Source organism: Aspergillus viridinutans (assembly GCF_018404265.1).
Source record: "Aspergillus viridinutans IFM 47045 DNA, scaffold_2, whole genome shotgun sequence".
In the NCBI taxonomy this organism is placed as follows: domain Eukaryota; kingdom Fungi; phylum Ascomycota; class Eurotiomycetes; order Eurotiales; family Aspergillaceae; genus Aspergillus; species Aspergillus viridinutans.
The window spans coordinates 1,653,851-1,675,690 of record NW_025091218.1 but is presented as its reverse complement, the minus strand read 5'-3'; the positions used below and the strand labels follow the sequence as shown (position 1 = coordinate 1,675,690).

Sequence of the window (21,840 nt, the reverse complement as noted above, 5' to 3'; positions counted from 1 at the left end):
ATATAAGAGAAAAGATGCAAGCGCTATTGTTTACCGGGTCTTGCGGGTCTCATTCTCCTTGCGTTGATGGTGGTGTGCATGGGCCGCATGCACCGCTTCTATATCGCCCTCTTGCGGCTCGGGGTTGCTTTGCCTGGCGACCTCCGGAGCAATAAACTCCTCCGTGAAGTCTAGATGCTCCAGTTCGGAAGGTACAAATCGGATCTTGAGCCGCTTGACCCCGCGTACAGCCACCCCGACGGCATGTCGAACAGTCTCCTCAATCTCGCGGGACCGGCTGAGTGACCAAGCCCCCGGCACCGCTAACTCAATCTCCATGAGGTAGTTTTGTCCGGATTTCATACCCTGGACGTCCCGGATCTGAATCGCGTGTGGATCTTCGAGTTTGGCAAGGATCTTGGCTGCCGCATTGCGCACTGAGTCTTTGATGTCGTCATCGACCGTAGTATCTGCCAGTTCGAGCAGGGATGTGGCAGTATTACCCCACCCAGCCTTAATCACCATCAGGGAAATGAGAAGGCCACCGACGGGATCAAGCCAAGACGCATCTTGAAACATGTAAGTTCCGCCGATCGTGACCAGGGCGACCATGCTAGTGAGAGAATCGATGCGGTGGTGTACGGCGTTGGACGCGAGCACAGAAGATTTGCGTTCATTTGCAATTTTCATGGCTAGACAATAGCAATGCCGCAGCGGTTAGCTTGATAGCCACAGTAATGTAGAGAGGAATCGGACGAAGGGGGCACTCACTGGCACGGTAGAGCCATTCCTTCACAATAATTGACCCCCCTGCAAGCCATGCCGCATTGATATTCGGACCAAGGGCCTGGACTCCGTGACTGTGCGAGTGGCCATGACCCAAAACTCCGGAGTGAGCGACCGCCTCCGCAGCCTCGGGAAAGAACTGATCCAATAGAACTTGTCCCGAATTGAGGCCCATAAACACGCCCCCACAAAGCAGGAGTCCACTCACGCCCAGTGCACCGATGCTTTCGATTTTCCCGTAGCCGTTGGGAAATCTCTCTGTGGGGGGCTTCAAAGACCACGCGACAGTTCCTAGTGTAAGAAAGTCGGATACGAGATCGGTGAGCGCATGATAGGCGTCGGCAATCAAAGCTTGCGAATGGAAGACATAGCCGCCAATGAATTTCCCAATTGCCATGGCGAGGTTGGCAACCAGGCCAATCCGCGTGATTCGGACTCCAGCGTCACTTTTGTTCGCAGAGGTGAGGTAAACATTTCCGTGATGATGATGGTGATGGTGAGAATGACCCCCGTGGCCACCATGTTCTCTGGTTTGAGTTGCCATGAGTGAAGTGGTTATGAGGTTCGGGGTAGATATTGTCTTTGTTGATGGTGTTAATGAAAGACGCGGAAGGGAGCGGACGCGAGCATTGGAGGAGAGGGGGCTCTTATGGCGCAGAAGGATCGTTGATGTACAAAGGACTCGTTTCAGGGGTAAGAGACGCGCGCCAGGAGTGCAAATGATACCGGACCGTCCACTGAATACAGGGCGGCGGAGGACAAAAGTTGATGGTGGTGTAGTTGGTGATGGACGACCAGCCCTGCACCGCAGGGGCTGCGTCAGCGGCATCAGGGCGACGCACGTACACTCTGGGGGGTTTACGTTTAACTGGCTAAGGCACGCGACAAATTAGAGGCAGCAGATTAGTTTGGGGTTAATTCGAGGGCTGCGGTAGCTCAGGACACTGTGTTCTTCTTGGCTGTACCCATGTCTGGGAGGGGGGGATCTCCAAAATAATTGATAGATAATATTATCTAGTTCATGTTATTCTGTAGAGAGGTACACGCAGCATCTTGAAGGGTAGAAACCAGGAAAAAGAGCTTCAAGAATGGTTTTGAATCACAGCCTCCTGGTTAGCATCCGGCTGAGCCAAAGCCGACATGTGCTGACAGGCTGACTTGACTGGCCCACTCAAAGCGGGCGGTTCTCCCTCCCGACGGCGGATCTGCCCTTGTGCCTGCTGTATCAACTGTTTACATGCTTGAGTGAATGAGGGGGCGAATAATGATTGTAGATTTTACTGTTCTCGCTTCTGATGAGAACCAAGGAATGCCTCTCTATATTGCTAACTCTCAGAAGCTGGCCCATCCGACTTCGATTGTATATGACAGCGCTGATGCTCAATATCGTCATGGAAACTGAACAGCAGGCGCACTATGATATCAGCCCAGTGGAGCTACAGTCCGGATGCTTGGCGGTGCTCTGCCGATATCGCCAACTCTTCTTCGAAACCGCGGATGCCAATCTGGAACAAGCAACTTCATGAAGACCAAGCATCAATCCGGACTTGTGAGTCTGCAAGTTTCCACAACTCTCTGCCAAGAAACGTCCACGCATGTCCTGTGTCGAATCGGATAGCGCACATTCGAATGCGTAATCCTCTACGCCTCGTCGGACTCTCTGCATTAATTGGGGATAACTGTGGCTTGTTGGACCCCTGCGCAGTCTAACTTAGATTCTCCCTTTCTGAAACGGTGCGAAGAGTGCTTTGAGCCTTTGCCGAGTCGATAGTTATGCCTTACGAGTCGTCTACCACGTCAGCTCCGGCCCCTCATACGGAAGCGCGCCGAGACTCGTGGAATTGAGCTTGAGCTCGCACGAGATGTTCATGCTGGTTCCTCCACTCATATCGAAACCATTTGATAAAGTCGCAAGCAGTGGGGTGGTTATGGCTTGCAACTGCTTCATATTCAAAACACCTTGTTACCATAGGACCAAGGACTCCATGATCAGAGGCCCAATTGTTTGAATTATTTACTGCTCTAGTACTCGCGAAATTGCCTCGATGGTCCATCAATAGGGGCGAAGTACAATCTGCAATTGTACCAGTGCTGGAATGATTGTCTCATACGAAACATACCTCTTCACTTAGGTTGTAGAGAAGAACCAGCGCCGAAAAGGAGACGAGGCGTTCCGAAGTCATAGCATTGACCAGGCTCTGCTGTTAAATCCGAGTCGACATATGTTTAATGCATATTACCAGGAGTAAGGTGGAAGGAGAGATCCTCTATGCCTCAACTTTTCTCTCGCCAGCGTGACGGTGTGAAGTTTTCGGAAGACTACCTAAGCCTGGTAGTTGAGGTCAAAATCAGAGGTAAATGCCAAGACAAGTCAGCATGTTAGCTCAGGGGAAGAGCGCCGGGCTTCATAACCCGGAGGTCCCTGGATTGAAACCAGGACATGCTATGTGATTCCTTTTTTTGCCCGCCACATTTCCATTGTATCTTGCCTAATGTTTCATCCTCTTCATCTATTTTTCATCGAACCCCTCAGAAATATCAGACGCCTTTCGATGTGCTGTGACTATATAGTAGGGAGATAGTTCTAATGAAGCTCAGTCTTTGACCTTACGTTCCTGACAATCTTTGATCTGGATCCTGAAAATAGTACAGGCCAGACCAGCCGACGTCCTACGCCTGCATGCTTTTCAGCGATAAGCAATTTGCAGTCAGTTGGATAAGCCACAAGCTGCAATACGATGATGATCGCTCACCTAGGACCATATAGTCATAATCAGGGAGCTATCTTAATCCCAAGCATGTTAGCTCAGGGGAAGAGCGCCGGGCTCATAACCCGGAGGTCCCTGGATCGAAACCAGGACATGCTATCTGATTCTTTTTTCCCCCTTCCCATAATTACCACCCGAATTTTTTTTGGCTGATATAGCGGCGATTCTCTCTTTACGGAGTAGATGCATTAAGAGATAGACTATGACGCGTTCTAATTATGTTCTTGCCCAGGGCTGTCGTGGACTACCCCTAAATCTCGTGAAATTTGCATTGCGATCCTCCTTCCCGAGGTCACGATTGCTGGCTCTGAGCCAATAGTCCGCTTCCTTGCTGGGTTCTGCACGGAATTCTACTCGCACATGATATACGGCAACCTATTGTCGTTTGACCCCTGATCAAAGAAGGTTGATCAAGTTTCACCCAACGGATCGGAAAAATGAAGATATCGAATCCAACATCACCAGCGTAAGTAAGATCACATCCGCATCGAGCCCCATTCATTCCATATGAACAACATCAGCAATCTTTCCGAAGGCAAGCATGATCAGCGTTGTAAAAAATCATGGTTGTCCTAAGATACCCGCTGGAGGACCGAGTGCCCGAATTGTCAATGGACCAGCTGTCTTCTGTCAGTGAGCGTAGTCCATGTAGGACCAAGGTGATTTCCTTTTCCGTGTCATTTCAACTCCTTATGGCCCAAGGCTTATTTGGGGACATAGTCTAGATCAATCTGCACCGAGTCCTCATTGTAGTTCGTCGTCTGCTTATATGATGATTTCGAGTGACACAAAAATAGTTCTTTGTGAGCCAAAATCAAAAGATTATAGTAGGTGGCTGTTCCAAGTAGGACCGATTTCAACTCCCTCGCCCGAAGAATCGGGAAGCCTTTCAAACTCCATCAATTTCACTCCCGAGTTTGCCTCACTAGGTGTTGTTTCGCTTTGGTCGTCATGTTCGACTGGCGCAAGCCACTGAGCGATGGTAATGTCCATAGTGTGGGTATCACGGCCAAACTTAGACCATTTTGTGCACTTGCACCCTTCCTTCTGGCACATATGGCCCAAATAGCACGTTAGAGAGCGACATTTGGGACCCCTGGGGCACGGGCGCTGCCGCATCATGTATCTCATGACGGCGAGACAGGCAGGGTCGACATCACTGGTACTGTGGTCGAACTCGCAACTAAGATCACTGCAGTCACCGCCAAGGTGGAATTTGTTGCATAGTTTTTGTTGTTTGATACGTCGGTTATAGGTATCCCACGCTGCCTTAGATGGCATGGGGCAGTAAGTATCGATACGATCTCCGTCCTTATTGACAGGGATGAGTTTCTCTGCTGTCGAGTCTATGGAGGGAAGATACTTGGCGTAGTGCCGCACCGTTGACAAAGTCTGTGACGGCGTATCTTCCTGCGTTCTAGAAAGTTGTTGACCTGGCATTGTATGGTCCTTAGTACAACTATTGCCATATTTGCAGATGCCCTGTATTGACGTCATTAGCTCGTTGCTCTTTTCGGAGGATAACAAGGGCTCAGATTTACTTTTTGAAAATGTTTGCAGACTGGTGCCCTGGGAGCCGGAGCAAAAGCTGCAGTAGGAGAAGGAGTAGAAGCTGGAGGTTGACGTTCGCCCAGGGGAGCAGACATGAACACTTCTGGCAGCTCCCTGATCGGCAAATCCAGCGTTTTGAATTCTGGATGAAAGGAGGCAGCTTTGAGAAGCGTAATCCGATTGCGTTTGCCAATATAAGGAGTCAACAGGGAGAGGTAACCTGTATCATGACAGCCCGCGAAGAAAACGTGCTTGCACTGACTATTATCGGCAAACAAGCGAAACATCTCTTCTCGTACCAAGCGATCAGTCTTGATGAGCGCAAGTTTCTCAATTCTGTGGAACCGTACCTCTAATCTTGAAGTCCGCGCCCTCCTTCTTATCGCCCGCGTCGACGAAATCGAACAGATCCTGAGAGCGAGTGAAATTGGAAGCAAACCACGACAATGAACGTGCCTCGAAGCCCGCCAGCCCAGCACGGGCCAGAGTCTTCGACAGGGCCAGGAGATTACAGTAGAGTTTCACCATTACCCGGCATTGACTTGCCTGGTCCGGGAGTTGTTCCTGCAAAAGTCTTCTAATGGATTCGCTCATGAGTTGAGCGGCAGTGACGCCTCCTTCGCTGCCCGCCTTGATCAGGTGCTCCTTGAACTTTATACCGTCAGCTCTACGGAGGCTCCAACAGAGTCTAATTACTCACCAGATATCCGTCGCCATCGACCAGCACCAGGACGAAGGGGTTACGTTCCTGCCAGGTTACTGTAAGAAGAGAAAAATCTCTTGTGTCATAAGGAAGATGCTGAGCTCACCTGTCCTTTGGCTAGATTTTTCCACTTCTCTCGGTTTTCTTTTTCTTCCTCGTAATCGCTCTTAAGACCATTGTAACTCTGTAGCAAGGACTGGAATTGCTGCAGTAGATTTTGAAGATTCTCATGATGCCTTTGGTCGTCGCGCACGGCAGTACCGATTTGGCCTTCCAAAGCGCGAATTTCAGCTTCGCTCAACATTTTCTCTGCCGTCTGAGAAAAGTTAAGCGATATCTGGCGAAACTGTCAAGGCCAGTTCACGGGCAATTTGATTTCCCTTAGCGCGTTGGTCCTTCACCATCTAGAAGGTTGAAGAATTGAGGAGAATGCTGAAAGAGAAAGGCATAGGTGAGCAGTGAGTCTTATGAAGGAAGAATTATGCAACTTTCTGGGCCCAATTTGACTGATAACAACATTGGGTTGGTGTTGGCAGCAGGTTCCCATTGATATTGCTTGGCTGCAAAAACATAAGGCAGTTAGCCGAACGGAGACTACCAGAAAGTTTGTGCTTTGTGGGGCGGAGGCCCACTGGGTGACTGGCCTGAGTCTGTTGACCAGTTGCCAACTCTGGTATTAGTATGGTCCATTTGTTCATCAGATGCAAAATGGCTTTATCAGAGTTCAGCCCCACAGAGTGGACTGGACCATGTAAGCAGGAAAAGGGCATTTAAAAATTTAAAAACGAAAAGAATAGCATGTCCTGGTTTCGATCCAGGGACCTCCGGGTTATGAGCCCGGCGCTCTTCCCCTGAGCTAACATGCTTGGGATTGATGAGAAAAAGAGTTCTAAATAACCATATAAACCAGCACAAATAAAAAGAAAACCCGATGTGTATGACGAGACCAAGTACAGAGTGTCATCGCATGAATTGAATCGGTCTGTGAGGGTATGTAATAATTGGCGTCAAGAATAAGCAGCCTCTTCCGCTTCGTAGTATAATCTCCACTCTACGATAAATCTCACTTGCTGTTGGGGTGGCATGAAGTGATTGCCTAAGGCAAGGAAACAATCCCTCAGATATTTATGTATGCGGATGTTGTCATCGGAACACAGTAGGGCGCCGACAACATTACAACAGCAACCTGCTTTATCGACCAGCAGATACAATCTATGACGTGTCAAAAAAGGGCCCAATTCAGCAAGATTCTCCACTGGCTTTTTAATTGTTGTTGTATCTCAGTCAGCCGGAACATGGACCTCATGAGCATCACCGGCGAGCAGACCGTCGAAAAACCCAGCACAGAACACGAGATCCGATCAAGAAGTCTTTTTCTCTCGTGATGTCTCCCTCTTGATCACCCCAGTCTCATAAATAATCAACTCATCGCGCTCCCACATCAACTCGACTGCAGCCCCCACCGGCCCGACCAGAGTGACCAACAACACGGTCTTCTTTAGCAGATTAAGCCATCCAACCTTGCCATAAACGACCAGATGAGCAGTCTTGTACAAACTCAAGGTCCAAACCAGCACGCCCGCGGAGCCAATCAGATAATCCCAACGCAGGAACACATGTACACCCTCCCCGATATCGCTCACCTGCAATGTTGGCTTTGTCCAGGGCAACGCAATCTCGAACACCTTGAACGGATGCAAAGCAGCCAACGGCCGCTTCTCAAAAATGACGGGCGCAAGTACAGTAGCCATCGACACGATCCAGGAGATGAGGTGGGTCAAGGCAGCGTTGGCGAATGCAAAGGCATACACGAATCGCAGCGACCGGAGATTCGCGCGTCCACCTTCAACAGATTGATCATTGGTCACAAAGGGACCGAAGACAAAGTTGATTACGGTGAGAGAAATCGCAACGTATGCAGGCCAGGGATGCCAGGAGGCAATAAAGATCTGCTTCATGTCGACGGTGACGTGCTCCGAAACAGGCAGGATCATCAGCAACGTAGGAAACATGAATCCAAGGATAAAGACCACAGGGATGGCATTCAGAACTGCGCGAGGAACGCGGATGTTCTCAGCATTGGGGTTGCGCGCGGTGGCGGAGCTGTATAGCTGGAAAGCGCAGTACAGGGGTGTGGCAAAGGCGAAGGTGAGTACCTGCGCTAGGAGGCCGAAAATCGTGGGACTGGTTCTTTCTGTCAGCTTCTTCTGTCATAGATGGGACTGAGGGTTACAGACAATGCAGCGATCGTCCAGGCATTTCCGCGTCTCCAGGACTCCAGAGTCACGAGCGTCCAGGCAGCACCAAAGCTGCCGGAGAAGGCGATGGAATGCAGCGTCAGGGTAGGATTACTACCATCCGTGGCAGGCCAGAAAAAGGTGGTCAACGCAGCCAGCACAGTATCCACCTGCGCAACACCCGTATAGACGGCGCGCAGAGGCTCATTGGTGCCTGGAAGTGTCTTTGCAGAGATGGCTTCCTGTGCCAGACGATTCAAGCCATTGATTTCGGCGAAGTAGAAGATGGCGTAGAGGGCGAACACGCTGAGCAGGGGAAGGACTAGCTTAGCTGTCATCTTGCTCGCAATTGATGTTCTGCTACGCAAGGCGACCAGCATACGAGTGGAACCTAATAGAACGTTGACATTGACATATTTATAATCGATACTCGAGATCTCGATCTTACTTTCGGAGTTCGGTTGACGGCGGCATGGATGCACCCAACATATTTTCTGAATTGGCAAGCCTTGCGAATTCTGTGGAGGAATGACGGGTCACCAGCCAATGTTTGGTTTTCAGGTGTTCATGTCGGCTGCAATAGATCTCCGAGCTCTATACCGAGGTAGTGGTGATCAATCACAATCTCGGTCGCAAAGGAATATGGTCAGTGCACATCATCAACGATTCACATGGTGATAGATTCGCAAATGTTCAAAATGGCTCGATTAACAATGGCTGGCCTATTGTCCTAGAAGACCGTAAATGGTACCTTTGGCGGCCCCGATGAGCACCTTTACTGCACGCGTAAACCGTCAATCGATGGTTGATGCAGCTTCGTTGAGATTTGCTCTTGTGCCGGTGATTTTCTGTCAAAAAATAATGGCATGGACATTGTGCGATCCCACAGCTGGCTTTGTCAATTGCTGAATAAGTTTAACACCAGCCAAATGTCACGAGCGTCATAGAGAGAATGACCCGTCGTGGGCTCGGAGGATCGATGCATGGTGAGACATTGGCTGAAAGGCGAGCTCGAGTTGAACTATCTCTTAACCCTGGATCGGACTGCTGGATGGTATGTAATGGGTGATTACCACTAATGGATCATAGGGAGCTTAATTCATTTTTCATGTTGACATTGCCAGAGCATTAGCACTATTTGATGAGCATTGTGAACTGGATCAGTCGCTATATCGCATGAATCAATATGAAAAAGCAAGGTAGATATGTGCTTCATACACCAACGCAGGTGATTCCAAACGGTCTTCGGAATCCAGTCCATTCTGAAAGTGGTTATCTCATATGAAGCGAGCCAAGTGCTTCTCCAACCGTCGCGTTGGACAGATTTGCAGATTTCAGCCTGAATGCAAACACTCCGGTTGATATCAGGCTATATAAAGAATTATGGCAGCGTTGAGTGCATTATAATTTTCATGAAGAGGTTCTCTCGCACAGGAAGATATTCGACGATGGAGTCTTTCCCGGAACCTAATCCAGTCAAGAAACTCACCATTGCTGAATATCTTCAAATTGCCGTGACCGTTTGTTTTCGAGTGCCATGGACCGTCTTGACTACTCTCTTGCGGCGCTGGGCGCCCTGGTCTACTTATCATCCGCCCCCGCTTAGGGAACACGTCTTCCGGCATGTCATGACCTGGTGTGTACCCATCAAAACCAATCCTTGACCGTGCGTCTTCTGTATCAATGAATATTCATACGGTGTCAACTCTCTCGTAGCCTGGGAAACAACACACCCGGATCGCTCTGGGACAACGTCGCCGATCGAACCGGCCAGAACCTGCTCACCTCGAATCGCTACGGGCATCTCAAACGCCAGATCTACCAGAGCGTACGCAGAGCAGACTTCTGCGGCTTCTGGCTTTGCCGTGGACTGTCAGCCGAAGCGATCCACCCCCGCGATGCCGATCTGGTGCTCTTCCACTGCCACGGCGGCGGATACGTGAGCTTCCACCCGTCTGTCGGAGCGCCAGAACACCTCTTCATGGCGGAGCTTCTCCAACGACATGGGCTCACGGTAGCCATCTTCTCCCTGGACTACACCCTCGCCCCAGCAGCGACGTTCCCGAAACAACGCGACGAAGCGATTGCCGCCTACGACTGGATCAACAAGGAACTAGGCGTGGACGCATCCAAAATCGTGGTCATCGGCGATTCCGCCGGGGGCCATCTGATCGTGTCTCTTCTGACAGGTCTTCACCAACGCTATCGCAGAGCCAACGATGGACACAGCGCCGATCACCCGCCAGACCGACCCGCCGGAGCAATCCTGGTCAGCCCCTGGTTGAATCTACACACATCACATCCGCGCGCGCTCGCGCTCCACTGGGAGGAGCGGCTCTTCAAACGCTCGCTAGACAAATGCTGCGAGCAGGTGATGCGGGACGCCCCCGCCGACATCGCCGAAGCGTACAGCAACTCCGCAGTCGACGTGGCAGCGCGCGGATCCTGGAAGGAGATCCTCCCCGACCACACGTGGGTCTCGGCCGGAACAGAGGAGCTGGTATTCCTGTACGACATTGAGGATTTTGTGGCGCATGCGCAGCGCGACGGGGCGGCAGTCGCGCTGGAGGTGACTGACGGCAAGAATCATACGTGGCAGTGCTCCGAGGCACTCGGGCAGCATCTGAGATTACTGGCGATGCAGCCCGGGGAGGATGACGAGGGGCTGATGGGGGGTTATCGACGGATAGCGGAGGAGATTCTGAGGCTTGTCGATCGATGACTGTGTGGCTGGGACGACTTGATTAGATGAAGCGCGTGGCATGATGGAATGAAGGGAGATTTGTTTCATTGGTGGAGGGGACGGCTCATCTGCAGAGTGATATCATTATCAGATCCAGTTTTGTAGATGATAATGCCTCTGTTATTGACGGACTATATAAGGTCCACAACGTATGGACTTTTCTCTTTGCAATCCAGACATCCAAACCACTAGTTGTTTTCTGGAAGAATCGGATCAGTCATCTACAACCCATCAAAATGCCTGCTGTTATGGCAAGTCTAACAACTGCTCCAAGCGAGACCTATCTTCTAACGCAGCTATGGTAATCATAGATCACCCTAAACTCAAGTGCGACCGACGAGCAAATCAAACAGTAAGTGTCGCTGTCAACCTAGCAAAGTCATGCACTGACAACCCCAGGGTGAAGGACAGCATCACCTCAAGCGGCGGCAGCATCAAGTCAGACTTTGAACTGGTCAAGGGCTTCACGTTCGTCTACCCGTCCTCAGACACTGGATCGCACTAACGAGGTCATTCCAGTGCTGAGGTTCCAGAGGGGATGGTGGGCGTCTTGTCGAACCATGATTTTATCGAAAATGTAGAGGAGGACGCGAACGTGAGCACCCAGCGATAGATATAGATACCTTCTGTACGATATAAGATACGACTGTATACACCTTCCATGAGATAGACGCATCCATCATGGCTGGTACGCGTCCAATGCCGCATACACAGCCTTGACATATGCCTCTCCGCGTGGATTCCCCATCGTCCCAGAACCCATCTTATTCAACGTATACGTAACCGTCACCTTGCGATCGTGATCCATGATCGCAAGGGACCCGCCCCAGCCTCCCCAGAAGCACACTTTTCCTTGCGGCATCCACTCCAACGCCTTGTTCTCCGGCACCGGCAGCCCCATGCCCATGCCAAACCGGAGAAAGAACCCGAGCACCAGATCCACCCCGCTGACCTGTTCCTGGAAGATCAGATCGATTGTCTGGGGAGAAAGGAACCGCTTCCCGTTCACGCTCCCGCCCAGCGTAACCATCGAGGCAATCCGGTTGACCGCACGCGCATTGCCGAATCCGCCCGACGCACCCTGCTCCGCGCGCCGGAACTCAGGCGTCATGCTCGCCGTCGCGTCGGCGAGGATCCCTCGGAATGCGCGCGCAGCGATACTCTGCGGATCGAAGGCGGGCATGTTCTCAGGTGGAGGCGGGGGCACGATGTCCGCCGTGCGCGGCCAGTCCTTCTCTGCGACGCCGAGCTGGAAATCCGCGTTGAGCGGGGTCGCAAGCTCGTCGCGGATGAACTGCGTCAGTGACTTGCCCGAGACGCGCCGCACGAGCTCGCCGACTAGGTAGCCCTGGGACGTGAGGTGGTATCCCGACGCGGTACCGGGCGTCCACCATGGTTGTTGCTGGATGAGTTTCTCCGTGGCCAGGGGGGTGTTGTAGTATTCTTCGCGGGACAACGGGGGATCCCAGGCGGGCAGGCCGGCGGTATGGCTGAGGAGATGGCGGACCTCGATGTCCTGCTTGCCGTTCGCGGCGAATTCGGGCCAGTACTGGGCGACTTTGGCGTAGGGGTCGAGCTGGCCGCGGTCGATGAGGAGGAGTGCGGAGAGGTTGGTGATGACCTTGGAGACGGACCAGACGGGCGTGATGGTGTCTCTGGTCCAGGGCTTTGTGCGCGCAGTGTCGGCGTAGCCGCCCCAGAGATCGACGACGGTCTCGCCGTTGATGTTCACGCAGATGTCGGCACCGAGTTCCTCGCCGGAAGCGAGGTTCTCCTCAAAGATGGCTTTGAGGGAGGAGAAGGCAGGATGGCAAGTGCCTTGGACTAGTGCCATTGTGATTTGAATGAAGATGAGGCAGAGAAATCTCACCATGCGGGGTAGCTGTTGCTGTTGGCCACGTTTAGACTCATTCCATTCCTCGGCAAGTAGATATTAGGCTGACATGATGAGTCTAGTGCGCCTTCACCTGAGTCATGACTCAGTATTTAGTGCTTATGCCCTACTAAGCATGGGTATACAGAACTAAATCTGATGGATGGGTCATGATTCGTGATATTCGATCCTTGCCGACGGAATCAGCTAGGACTTAGAGACGAGAAAGAATATGAAACGCATAGAGCGCCGATTGAAGAAGACTGTAGCTGAGGAAACAAGAGGTAGCCTTGCCAATGAGTTAGTATCAACATTCATAAATAATACTGAGAGCGTGGTTCATGATGCTGCAACACCCAAGGTCGGCTTGGATGACATCATGTATCATGAACCTCAACATTGCTTTCGCACTTGATCTCTTTACAAACCAACATTGAAACAAATGCCGATTCAGTCGCATCTACTTTCTGAAGCCAATCAAACATGACAGCTGAAGTGTGGATAAGCATTCCGAGCCGCTGTAATCAACCATGGATGCTCCGGCGTCGATGACATCAAGTCTCAAAGTGACCGAAACACCTTGATCGCGATGTAGACCTTCTTAAATCCCGCATTGTGCACATAATTCGCAAGCTGCGCAGCTGTATAAAATGTCATCTCCCAATGTAAGAGCCGGTAGCCTCTCATCCGGAACCTCCGACCTGGAAGAGGCTCCTACCTTCGAGGATGTTCGCGCGGAGCCTCTCAGTCGGCGTCAGACAAATATCGATCTCGCTCGAGTAGAAAGTCTTCGTCTGACACAAAGATCAACGGTCGGCTCCTCTGCAGGACCAGCACCTCGAGAAGAATGGCTTCCATTTGGCGACGGGAAGGACTATCCTCCCCTACTACCCGACCCGGAGAAGTACGTTGTTGGATTTACCGGAGTAGATGACCCAATGCACCCGCATAACTGGTCGATGTCTAAAAAGTAAGTTGGCATGAGACTCAGTCGGACTGCGGCGCTGATGGCTGCTTGCCAAATGAAGGGTGCTCCTGTCCGTCATCCTAGCCTACATCACCTTCACCGCATCGTTTGCCAGCGCCATCTTCTCGTCCGCCATCGGCGCCATCGCGGCGAAGTTTAGCATCAGCACAGAAGTTGCCACGTTAGGGGTCACTCTTTATGTGCTTGGATTCGCCGCAGGGCCAACAATATGGGCTCCTGCCTCAGAGCTGATCGGTCGACGGTGGCCGATCACGATAGGAATGCTCGGATATAGTATCTTCACCATTGGGACTGCAACGGCAAAAGACGCGCAGACCCTTTTCATCACTCGCTTCTTTGCTGGGCTCTTCTCCGCCAGTCCCTTTGCCATCGTGCCGGCTGCCTTTGCTGACATGTACAACAATAGTCAGAGAGGTATAGCGATTGCCATGTTTGCAATGGCCGTCTTCGTTGGCCCCTTCGCATCCCCTTTCACTGGAGGTTTCATCACAATGAGTTACCTGGGTTGGCGATGGACCATGTACATTTCCGCCATCATGGGGTTCTTCGGAGTCGTCCTCCTGATCTTCTTCTACAAGGAAACATATGCTCCGGTGGTTCTGATGGAGAAGGCAGCCACTCTGAGACGTCAGACTCACAACTGGGGAATCCACGCAAAGCAGGACGAGGTCGAGCTTGACCTTAACGACCTGCTCACGAACAACTTCAGCCGGCCGATTCGCATGCTTCTGACCGAGCCCATCGTGTTGCTCATCACAATCTACATGTCTTTCATATACGGAATCCTGTATGCACTGCTCGGAGCCTATCCGGTCGTGTTCCAACGCACCCACAGACTGAACCTGGGCGTGGGTGGCCTGCCGTTCATCGGCCTGATCGTGGGCGAGTTCGCTGGCGGAATCTATTCCTTGATCGACGCCAAGTATTATGTGCGCAAACTGCGCAATAACAACGACGTTCCAATTCCAGAGTGGCGACTACCACCGGCCATCGTCGGCGGTATCGCCTTCACAATCGGCTTGTTCTGGTTCGGCTGGACGGGCTGGACACGCTCGATCCACTGGATGGCTCCCACGGCTTCCGGGCTATGCACCGGTTTCGGAATTTATGTCATCTTCCTGCAGTGCTTTAACTATTTGATCGACTCGTATCTTCAATTGTGAGTACGGATTCGCTGCGCCTGATTCGCGTGCTAACGTGTACCCAGTGCGGCATCGGTCTTCGCTGCCAACACCATCCTTCGATCAGCTGTTGGCGCTGGTTTTCCCCTCTTTTCTCGCCAGCTCTTCACGAACCTTGGAGTGCAATGGGCTGGAACGTTATTGGGGTGCTTGGCGTTCATCATGATTCCCATTCCGCTGGCTTTCATCAAGTTCGGTCCCAGTCTAAGGCGGCGTAGCCGGTTTGCTCCATCGCCAGCGGTGTTTGAAGAGAAATCGGGGTAGTTCTGAAACAAGAGGGGATCCTTGAATTGGGAAGAAGGGAAGGTGATTGCAAGAGCATCATGAATGCACAGGCAGCTGGTCGGACAGCTCTACAACGACAAACAAGATAATAAACAGAACAAACAAGACAAACAGAAAAGCAGACTAACCATCTCAGCTGACCATCTCAAGCATGCTTTGATCCGCAAGGCAAGACAATAAATGATAACGGATCCAGGAGGCAGACACTCTGATCATCAGGGCTAGCACCGGGTTGACTGGATTGGATTTGGATTGTCTATACGTCCCTGGCCCCGTTTAAGCTTACTTCCTGCTTACCTCCCGGCTTTAAGCTGTACTTCCCCTGCTTTTATCGCCGTAGGCTTACATTGGTTGCATGACGTCTTCGGATTTAGAGACTGTGAATCAGGTTGGTGGTATTATTTACAGCATCTGGCCAGCCGCCATGCTACGCTCCTTGTCCTCCTCGCCGCTTTGACCAACAGCGTGGAACAAACGGTCTTAATTCGCACCTCCAATGCAGACGTGCTTTTCGCTGGATTATCATGGTGCATGATGGTCGCCGCGAGTTCCCAAAAGGGAAACCAATATCTGATTGGCTAGACGGACGCTAGACACTAGCACCGGCGTTCAGTGGCTGATGAGACCAGCTTCAGGGCGTCCCAGTCGTGGCTGTGGTATCATGATGGCCCTGAGCCTGAGATTGCTGAGACAGAGTCAATAAGACAAGGGCCAACATGTACTGATGAATATATAAAAGGGACTAAGAGGCCCTCCCTTGGTGAAGAGTCTGTACCTCCTGTTTATTATTATTGTTGTGTCATCGAGAATTCATAGCTTTTATCCAATTCCAGCTGTTCCATTAAAGCTTGCATACCTATACCTATAAGATGGTGATGCTCCGATTGACTGCTGAGTAGTACCAGAAGCTGCCGATTCTGGTAGATGAGAAGACATGCATTGGCAAGACCTATGTCATCACCGGCGGCAACTCTGGCCTGGGCCTCGAGACGGCACGGCACCTTGTTGCGGCGTCGGCCGAGTGCGTCGTGCTGGCCGTGCGGAACCTTAAGTCGGGAGAAGTTGCCAAGAATGATATTGAGAAGACGACCGGCCGCAAGGGAGTTGTTCAGGTACGTCTGCTGCAAGGTATCCAGGACTAACAAAGATTGACCTCTATATACAGGTACGGCATATAGACATGTCGACCTACGCTTCTGTTCAGAGCTTCGTGGAGATGATTACGGACGAGCTCGACAGGATCGACGACTTCGTCTGCAATGCAGGCATCATGAATCGACGCGTGGTCGCAGTCTGAAGGCATAGGGACGAGCATGTTTGTCAACGTCATCAGCACCGTGTTTCTCGGCGCGCTCATGATGCAAAGACTGTGCCAGCAAGTACAGCAAGTACGACATCAAGCCCACTCTCGTCTTCATTGTCAGTGTCCTTGGGTACACCGCCAAGGGCGAGATGGACAAGAGCCGCAATGGCGTCATCTTTCACGGGCTCAACGACCAGAAGCGGGCGAATATGGAGTCGAGGTGAGATTTCCACTCCCTTACCATCTTCTAGCTTTGCAACTGACATGGTCAAAGATACGCCCTCACCAAGCTCGTGGAAGAGTGCGCCGTCCGCCAGTTCGCAGCCCTCTGCCCCGTCGAGCGCACAGGCGTCGTCATCACCATGGTTGCGCCTGGTCTCTGCACCACCGGCCTCGGCCGCGACGCCCGGACCTTCACCAAGATCATGCACGAGGCGCTCCGGGCCATGATGGCGCGAACCGCAGAGGAGGGCAGCCGCACCATCCTACACGGGCTGCTGGTGGGCGAGGAGGGCCACGGCAAGCTGTTGTCCGGCTGCAAGATCAAGGAGTGCTGGGTGCCCACGTGGCTCACCAACGAGGAGGGCCAGAAGCTGCAGAAGGGCATCTGGGACGAGCTCGTTTCCAGGCTGGAGACTGTGCAGCCCGGCTGTATCTCACAGCTCAAGTAGAACTTTTGTAACATCGTCCCGAGCTGTACACAAGAACCGTCACGCCACTATGCGGGCATCTAATGGAACACGACAGAACATCAATGATTAGCCAACATGAGAATGCCGCATTTCCAAGCGACCCAGAAGAATGTTATAGTAATATTAATGTCCGCTTTCATTATGATTCCTGTGATGGCATATTCCATGGAATCTTTCTGCTAGTCGTACATCCTTCCATAGGCGGTAGCCTGGGGCTTCGTGCAACGCGAAGATCCAAGGAATCTGACTCAGCTGCCGCTGAATGACAACCCAGCTGTCTAGCTCCAGCCTCTCACAAGTGTCGGCAATTAATGGCGATAGCCACCGACAGTCTTTAATATTCACCACCGATATCCCACTTATAAAAAGAATCCATAAGAGTAATGATGAATCAGAGTCCGAAGACTCCGATGCTGTGACGCAAAGGTCTTGCATGGCCCTTCCCAGACGATCAGAAAGAAGGGGGCAGCTAGATCCATCCCGAGTGTATTCGAGTAGCAATGTCGTCATAAATGCCAGCATCGCAAGGTAGGTCACGTCGCCATAATGTCCTCCGGGCTCGGTAGACGCTCGACCTAGAGACGAGACCTCTACGAGGCGATAAAGGAGCGACACAAGTGTCTCCGTATAGTCTAGAGGGTCAAGCTTCAGTCCTTGCCTCCTCTCTACATCGTTTAGCAGCCTTGAGAAGCTGAACAGATCGAGCATGATGAGTGGCATCCACGGGAAAGCTCCGGGAGACTGGCCGCTGCTGACGTCGGGTTCGCATAGGACCGGGTGAACGGGCACTTCATCGCCGCGAAACAGAGTGCGTGTGCCATTTTGCATTGCTAATTCGACATCAAGCCTATAATCTAACTGTTAACTTCATCCAGAAGCGAAGAATGCTAAAGTGAGGCAAAATGAAGGCAAGTCGCGAAAGCAGGCACTTTCACGTACCTCAACGGCTTCAGTGCCAGGGCATGATTCTCTTGCATCAGCCTAGCGATCCCACCTCGCAGCTGAATCATGCGATAGAGCCCGTGGAGATGGACCAGACCCGTTGCAGGCTGACCACAGCAGCTATGGCGCTGTCAGAAACGGAAAAGGGACCTGAGAGTTTAATGTTGACCAAAGCATACGCCTGTGAGATGTGGTGAAGAGTTTTGGGAGATATTGCTGGTTTCCGCTGGAAGAAGTTAACGTAAGAAGAGGATATAGCCAAGGTGCTATGAAAATCTGCATTTCTGGTGGTCAACGGTTCTGCATGGACCGGCTGACGATGCTGTCACTCACATGCTTCATCTGCTAGAATGTAGTTGACCCAGATCGACTTTATAATGTCGAACTTGGCACAGAACTGCGGCGGAAACAGCGCATCGCTAATGTCAAAGAACCCCGTGATTCCACGTCAGACACAAGGGCGTGGATGACTAGCGGAATAATGAAGGCAGCATACACCGATGCATGAGCGCCGTGGACTCGGAGTCGAGCTCTTGAGGAAAGGAAGTGAGACACAGGTCGCCCCAGAGCACCTGTCGCGGCATCACATATCCAGATCCTGGAGCATACAAGAGGTGCTTGAGCTCTGCGACAATCTTCTGTTTCTTGGTGGACCGGCGCTGCTTGCCCGCATTCTTGCCTCGCATAACGTGGGAGCGGATGATGCGCCTGTCAGAGCTGCCTATCCCGCTCGGGCTCTGGCTAATAAACTGCAGTGCCATGATGACGGTGATAGTTTCATGCTATACTCGCAGCAGGCCAGGCCATCCAGCGGGTCCCTTCTTTCGAGGCTCCGATAGCGCATATCATGGAGGAAGCGCTGTTGGTTGACGATGATGACACTGGCAATTTGCTAGCCTCAGCTGATATCCCCGCCTCATTGTGGAATCTGTCGAGCGAATCGTTGCATTAGTTAGCTAACTACGCGGCACTAGCGCGACTATGCCTGAGAGCAAAGAGTTGGATGAAGACCCTGGCATCTAGATACAGCAACAAGCAAGATCACGTGTGTAAACAGAACAAACAAGACAAACATCCAAAAAGTATACTATGCTCCATGACTAACAGCTTGTCCATTTGAAGGGCCTCTTTAACTCATGCTCTCCACTGTGAGTCGACAATAATAATAAAATAATATGATAAACCGTGAGCTGTCAGAGTGAAACCTTATCAACTGCTGATAACCCCAGCGATCTTGAGATAGGAGATCGGAGCGATACGAGAACAACGCCATGGACGTCAGTCAAGCACGGGACCTTGTGCAATTCCCTCGGTGATATCCGCTAGACCAAGCTCCATTGTTGCGTTTGCAGTCATAGAACCTAGCTACATACGCACCTCAGCCTCGAACCATTGTATTTCCAGATATTTTTCGCCATCAACGCCATCGTGACCCCGAGATATCCGTTCAACCAATGTCCTTTGGCCCTTCTGATTCGACTCCGCCGAAACCAACGTCTCGATCGGCAATTACCACACAGAAACAGAGGCCTCCCACTGGACAGAACCACGGATTGCCAAGGACTGCCAAGCTGTTGACCTCAAGAGATAAGCCGTTGATCGAATCAGATTCTTCCGGTCGAGAAATTTTTTTTCTCCATTTCTTTCCCGATTTCTTATCGGTCGCGTGGTTGGTCATGCATGTCATGGAGGGATCTGGAATAATAAAAGTCGCATCGCGTCTCCAAACTGTGCACGGGTTTCTCCCTCCGTGACTTTCTGTCTGACTTCAGGCTGGTGCCTCGTTCTCATTTTTCCCTCTCTCATTTACTGTCGCATCATGGGGATCACTCAGGCGGTGCACAGAATCAATCTCCGGGTGGCTCAAAGCCCTGTTGGGCGATGGTTTCGCCTGGAGAATTCAGGACATGTTAGTATACTTCTACCTCTCCTTGCGGAGGGTTAGGTTCAAGAGCTCAGAAGAAAAGCTTACGGATGAGACAGCCGAAAGAACGCAAAGGCAGCTACTTCTTCACCGAACTTCGCGCCGGTCTCGCTACCTTTTTCGCTATGGCCTACATCATCAGTGTCAATTCCAACATCACCTCCGAGTCGGGCGGCACTTGTGTTTGCCCTCCCGAAAGCCAGGCCGATCTCTGTAACAGCAACACCGAATACCTGATGTGTGTCCAGGAAATCAAGCGCGACCTCGTCACTGCCACGGCTGCCATCGCCGCATTGTCTACATTTTGCATGGGTCTCTTCTCTAACTTGCCTGTCGCCCTGGCCCCCGGTATGGGTCTCAATGCCTATTTCGCGTACACTGTCGTGGGCTACCACGGCTCCGGCATGATTCCGTATAGACTTGCTCTCACCGCCGTCTTTGTCGAGGGTTTCGTCTTCCTGGGCTTGACTCTGCTCGGTATCCGACAATGGTTGGCGCGTGCATTGCCAGCCTCGATCAAGCTCGCCACGGGCACCGGTATCGGTCTATACCTCACTCTTATCGGATTGAGCTACAGCGCAGGTATTGGCTTGGTAACGGGTTCTACCGAAACCCCGTTGGAATTGGCAGGCTGCATCTCCTCTCTGCGTGATCCGACGACTGGCATGTGTCCCAGCGATGCTAAGATGCGTAACCCGACCATGTGGGTGGGCATATTTTGCGGTGGTGTGTTCACTGCGCTGCTGATGCTGTATCGGATCAAGGGTGCGGTGATCATTGGTATCTTGCTAGTTTCTATCATTTCCTGGCCGCGACCCACGCCAGTCACCTACTTCCCTCATACGGAGCTGGGTGACAGCATGTTTGATTTCTTCAAGAAGGTGGTGACCTTCCATCCCATCAAGCATACCCTGGTTGCTCAAGACTGGAGTCTTTCAGGCCATGGTGGGCAGTTTGGATTGGCCTTTATCACGTTCCTGGTAAGTCCGCGTTCTGAAATTCTGCGCCATCTTTGACTGATCAGCGTTGTAGTATGTTGATATTCTTGACACCACCGGTACTCTCTACTCTATGGCCCGGTTTGCTGGAACCATCGATGAACGCACTCAGGATTTCGAGGGTAGTGCCCTTGCCTATGTATGTTTCTCTCCACTCCAGTGTGTTTTTAAATCGATCTGACGACTGTCCCCAGATGGTCGACGCAATCAGTATCTCTATCGGTTCTCTCTTTGGCTCGCCCCCTGTGACGGCATTTATCGAAAGTGGTGCCGGTATCTCTGAGGGCGGAAGAACAGGTCTTACCTCCTGCGTGACAGGTATCTGCTTCTTCATCGCCGTCTTTTTCGCCCCGATCTTCGCATCTATCCCTCCCTGGGCTACCGGCTGCACGCTGGTGATTGTCGGCGCCCTGATGTGCAAGGCAGCCGCCGACATCAACTGGCGCTACTACGGCGACGCCATTCCCGCCTTCCTGACCATCGCCATCATGCCCTTCACCTACTCCATTGCCTATGGTCTGATTGCCGGTATTCTGAGTTACGTCCTCATCAATGCGACAGCCTGGCTGGTTGAGAAGGGCTCCGTCGGTCGCGTGGTGCCTCCAAACAAGGACGAGTCGGACCCATGGTCGTATAAGGTTCCCGGAGGAATTCTCCCTCCCTGGCTGCGACGGGCCGCTCGGGGCAAGAAGGACTTTTGGCGCGAGGATGAGGAGGAATCGGTGAATATGGGGGTCGTGCCTGATGGATCCGTCTCTTCGCATGACCGGCCGGAGGGAGAGAAGAGTCGAGTGGATGTTGGGAACAAAAGCCTTTGATCTACAGCCTTGGTATAGTATAGCATAATGTAGTATTTCACACCACACCTAGGTAGTTGTGCATCTCGA

At 51.8% G+C, this 21,840-nt stretch overlaps 9 protein-coding genes and 2 non-coding genes across 11 annotated transcripts; 5 read left to right on the top strand and 6 right to left on the bottom strand.

Moving 5' to 3' along the window:
- Positions 1–30: 30 nt before the first annotated feature.
- On the bottom strand, positions 31–1,309 carry Aspvir_004156 (cation diffusion facilitator family transporter; the record flags this gene model as incomplete). Its single annotated transcript, XM_043267387.1, has 2 exons — positions 31–671; positions 751–1,309. The coding sequence occupies 2 exons, from the start codon at positions 1,307–1,309 to the stop codon at positions 31–33; spliced, it is 1,200 nt and encodes a 399-aa protein (XP_043123322.1).
- Positions 1,310–3,560: 2,251 nt separating this feature from the next.
- Positions 3,561–3,632, top strand: Aspvir_004155. The gene has a single exon. It is a non-coding gene; the product is annotated as a tRNA-Met (tRNA).
- Positions 3,633–4,355: 723 nt separating this feature from the next.
- Aspvir_004154 (zinc finger CCCH domain-containing protein) lies at positions 4,356–6,091 on the bottom strand (the record flags this gene model as incomplete). The annotated part of the gene is made up of 5 exons (XM_043267386.1): positions 4,356–5,015; positions 5,075–5,304; positions 5,435–5,735; positions 5,785–5,832; positions 5,894–6,091. The coding sequence occupies 5 exons, from the start codon at positions 6,089–6,091 to the stop codon at positions 4,356–4,358; spliced, it is 1,437 nt and encodes a 478-aa protein (XP_043123321.1).
- A 490-nt stretch (positions 6,092–6,581) lies between these two features.
- Aspvir_004153 lies at positions 6,582–6,653 on the bottom strand. Its single transcript has one exon. It is a non-coding gene; the product is annotated as a tRNA-Met (tRNA).
- A 495-nt stretch (positions 6,654–7,148) lies between these two features.
- Aspvir_004152 (uncharacterized protein) lies at positions 7,149–8,362 on the bottom strand (the record flags this gene model as incomplete). The annotated part of the gene is made up of 2 exons (XM_043267385.1): positions 7,149–7,971; positions 8,025–8,362. The coding sequence occupies 2 exons, from the start codon at positions 8,360–8,362 to the stop codon at positions 7,149–7,151; spliced, it is 1,161 nt and encodes a 386-aa protein (XP_043123320.1).
- Positions 8,363–9,472: 1,110 nt separating this feature from the next.
- On the top strand, positions 9,473–10,746 carry Aspvir_004151 (alpha/beta hydrolase; the record flags this gene model as incomplete). The annotated part of the gene is made up of 2 exons (XM_043267384.1): positions 9,473–9,660; positions 9,741–10,746. The coding sequence occupies 2 exons, from the start codon at positions 9,473–9,475 to the stop codon at positions 10,744–10,746; spliced, it is 1,194 nt and encodes a 397-aa protein (XP_043123319.1).
- A 257-nt stretch (positions 10,747–11,003) lies between these two features.
- Positions 11,004–11,380, top strand: Aspvir_004150 (uncharacterized protein; the record flags this gene model as incomplete). The annotated part of the gene is made up of 4 exons (XM_043267383.1): positions 11,004–11,012; positions 11,079–11,119; positions 11,167–11,235; positions 11,287–11,380. The coding sequence occupies 4 exons, from the start codon at positions 11,004–11,006 to the stop codon at positions 11,378–11,380; spliced, it is 213 nt and encodes a 70-aa protein (XP_043123318.1).
- A 66-nt stretch (positions 11,381–11,446) lies between these two features.
- Positions 11,447–12,601, bottom strand: Aspvir_004149 (serine hydrolase domain-containing protein; the record flags this gene model as incomplete). Its single annotated transcript, XM_043267382.1, has 1 exon — positions 11,447–12,601. The coding sequence occupies one exon, from the start codon at positions 12,599–12,601 to the stop codon at positions 11,447–11,449; it is 1,155 nt and encodes a 384-aa protein (XP_043123317.1).
- Positions 12,602–13,290: 689 nt separating this feature from the next.
- Aspvir_004148 (uncharacterized protein) lies at positions 13,291–17,068 on the top strand (the record flags this gene model as incomplete). The annotated part of the gene is made up of 7 exons (XM_043267381.1): positions 13,291–13,610; positions 13,669–14,787; positions 14,836–15,049; positions 15,994–16,206; positions 16,260–16,385; positions 16,475–16,617; positions 16,672–17,068. The coding sequence occupies 7 exons, from the start codon at positions 13,291–13,293 to the stop codon at positions 17,066–17,068; spliced, it is 2,532 nt and encodes an 843-aa protein (XP_043123316.1).
- A 144-nt stretch (positions 17,069–17,212) lies between these two features.
- Positions 17,213–18,792, bottom strand: Aspvir_004147 (uncharacterized protein; the record flags this gene model as incomplete). The annotated part of the gene is made up of 5 exons (XM_043267380.1): positions 17,213–17,936; positions 18,029–18,151; positions 18,211–18,307; positions 18,365–18,450; positions 18,530–18,792. 5 exons carry the CDS (start codon positions 18,790–18,792, stop codon positions 17,213–17,215), a joined length of 1,293 nt encoding a protein of 430 aa, XP_043123315.1.
- Positions 18,793–19,850: 1,058 nt separating this feature from the next.
- Aspvir_004146 (NCS2 family permease) lies at positions 19,851–21,771 on the top strand (the record flags this gene model as incomplete). Its single annotated transcript, XM_043267379.1, has 4 exons — positions 19,851–19,940; positions 20,015–20,935; positions 20,988–21,092; positions 21,148–21,771. The coding sequence occupies 4 exons, from the start codon at positions 19,851–19,853 to the stop codon at positions 21,769–21,771; spliced, it is 1,740 nt and encodes a 579-aa protein (XP_043123314.1).
- Between the last annotated feature and the right edge of the window lie 69 nt (positions 21,772–21,840).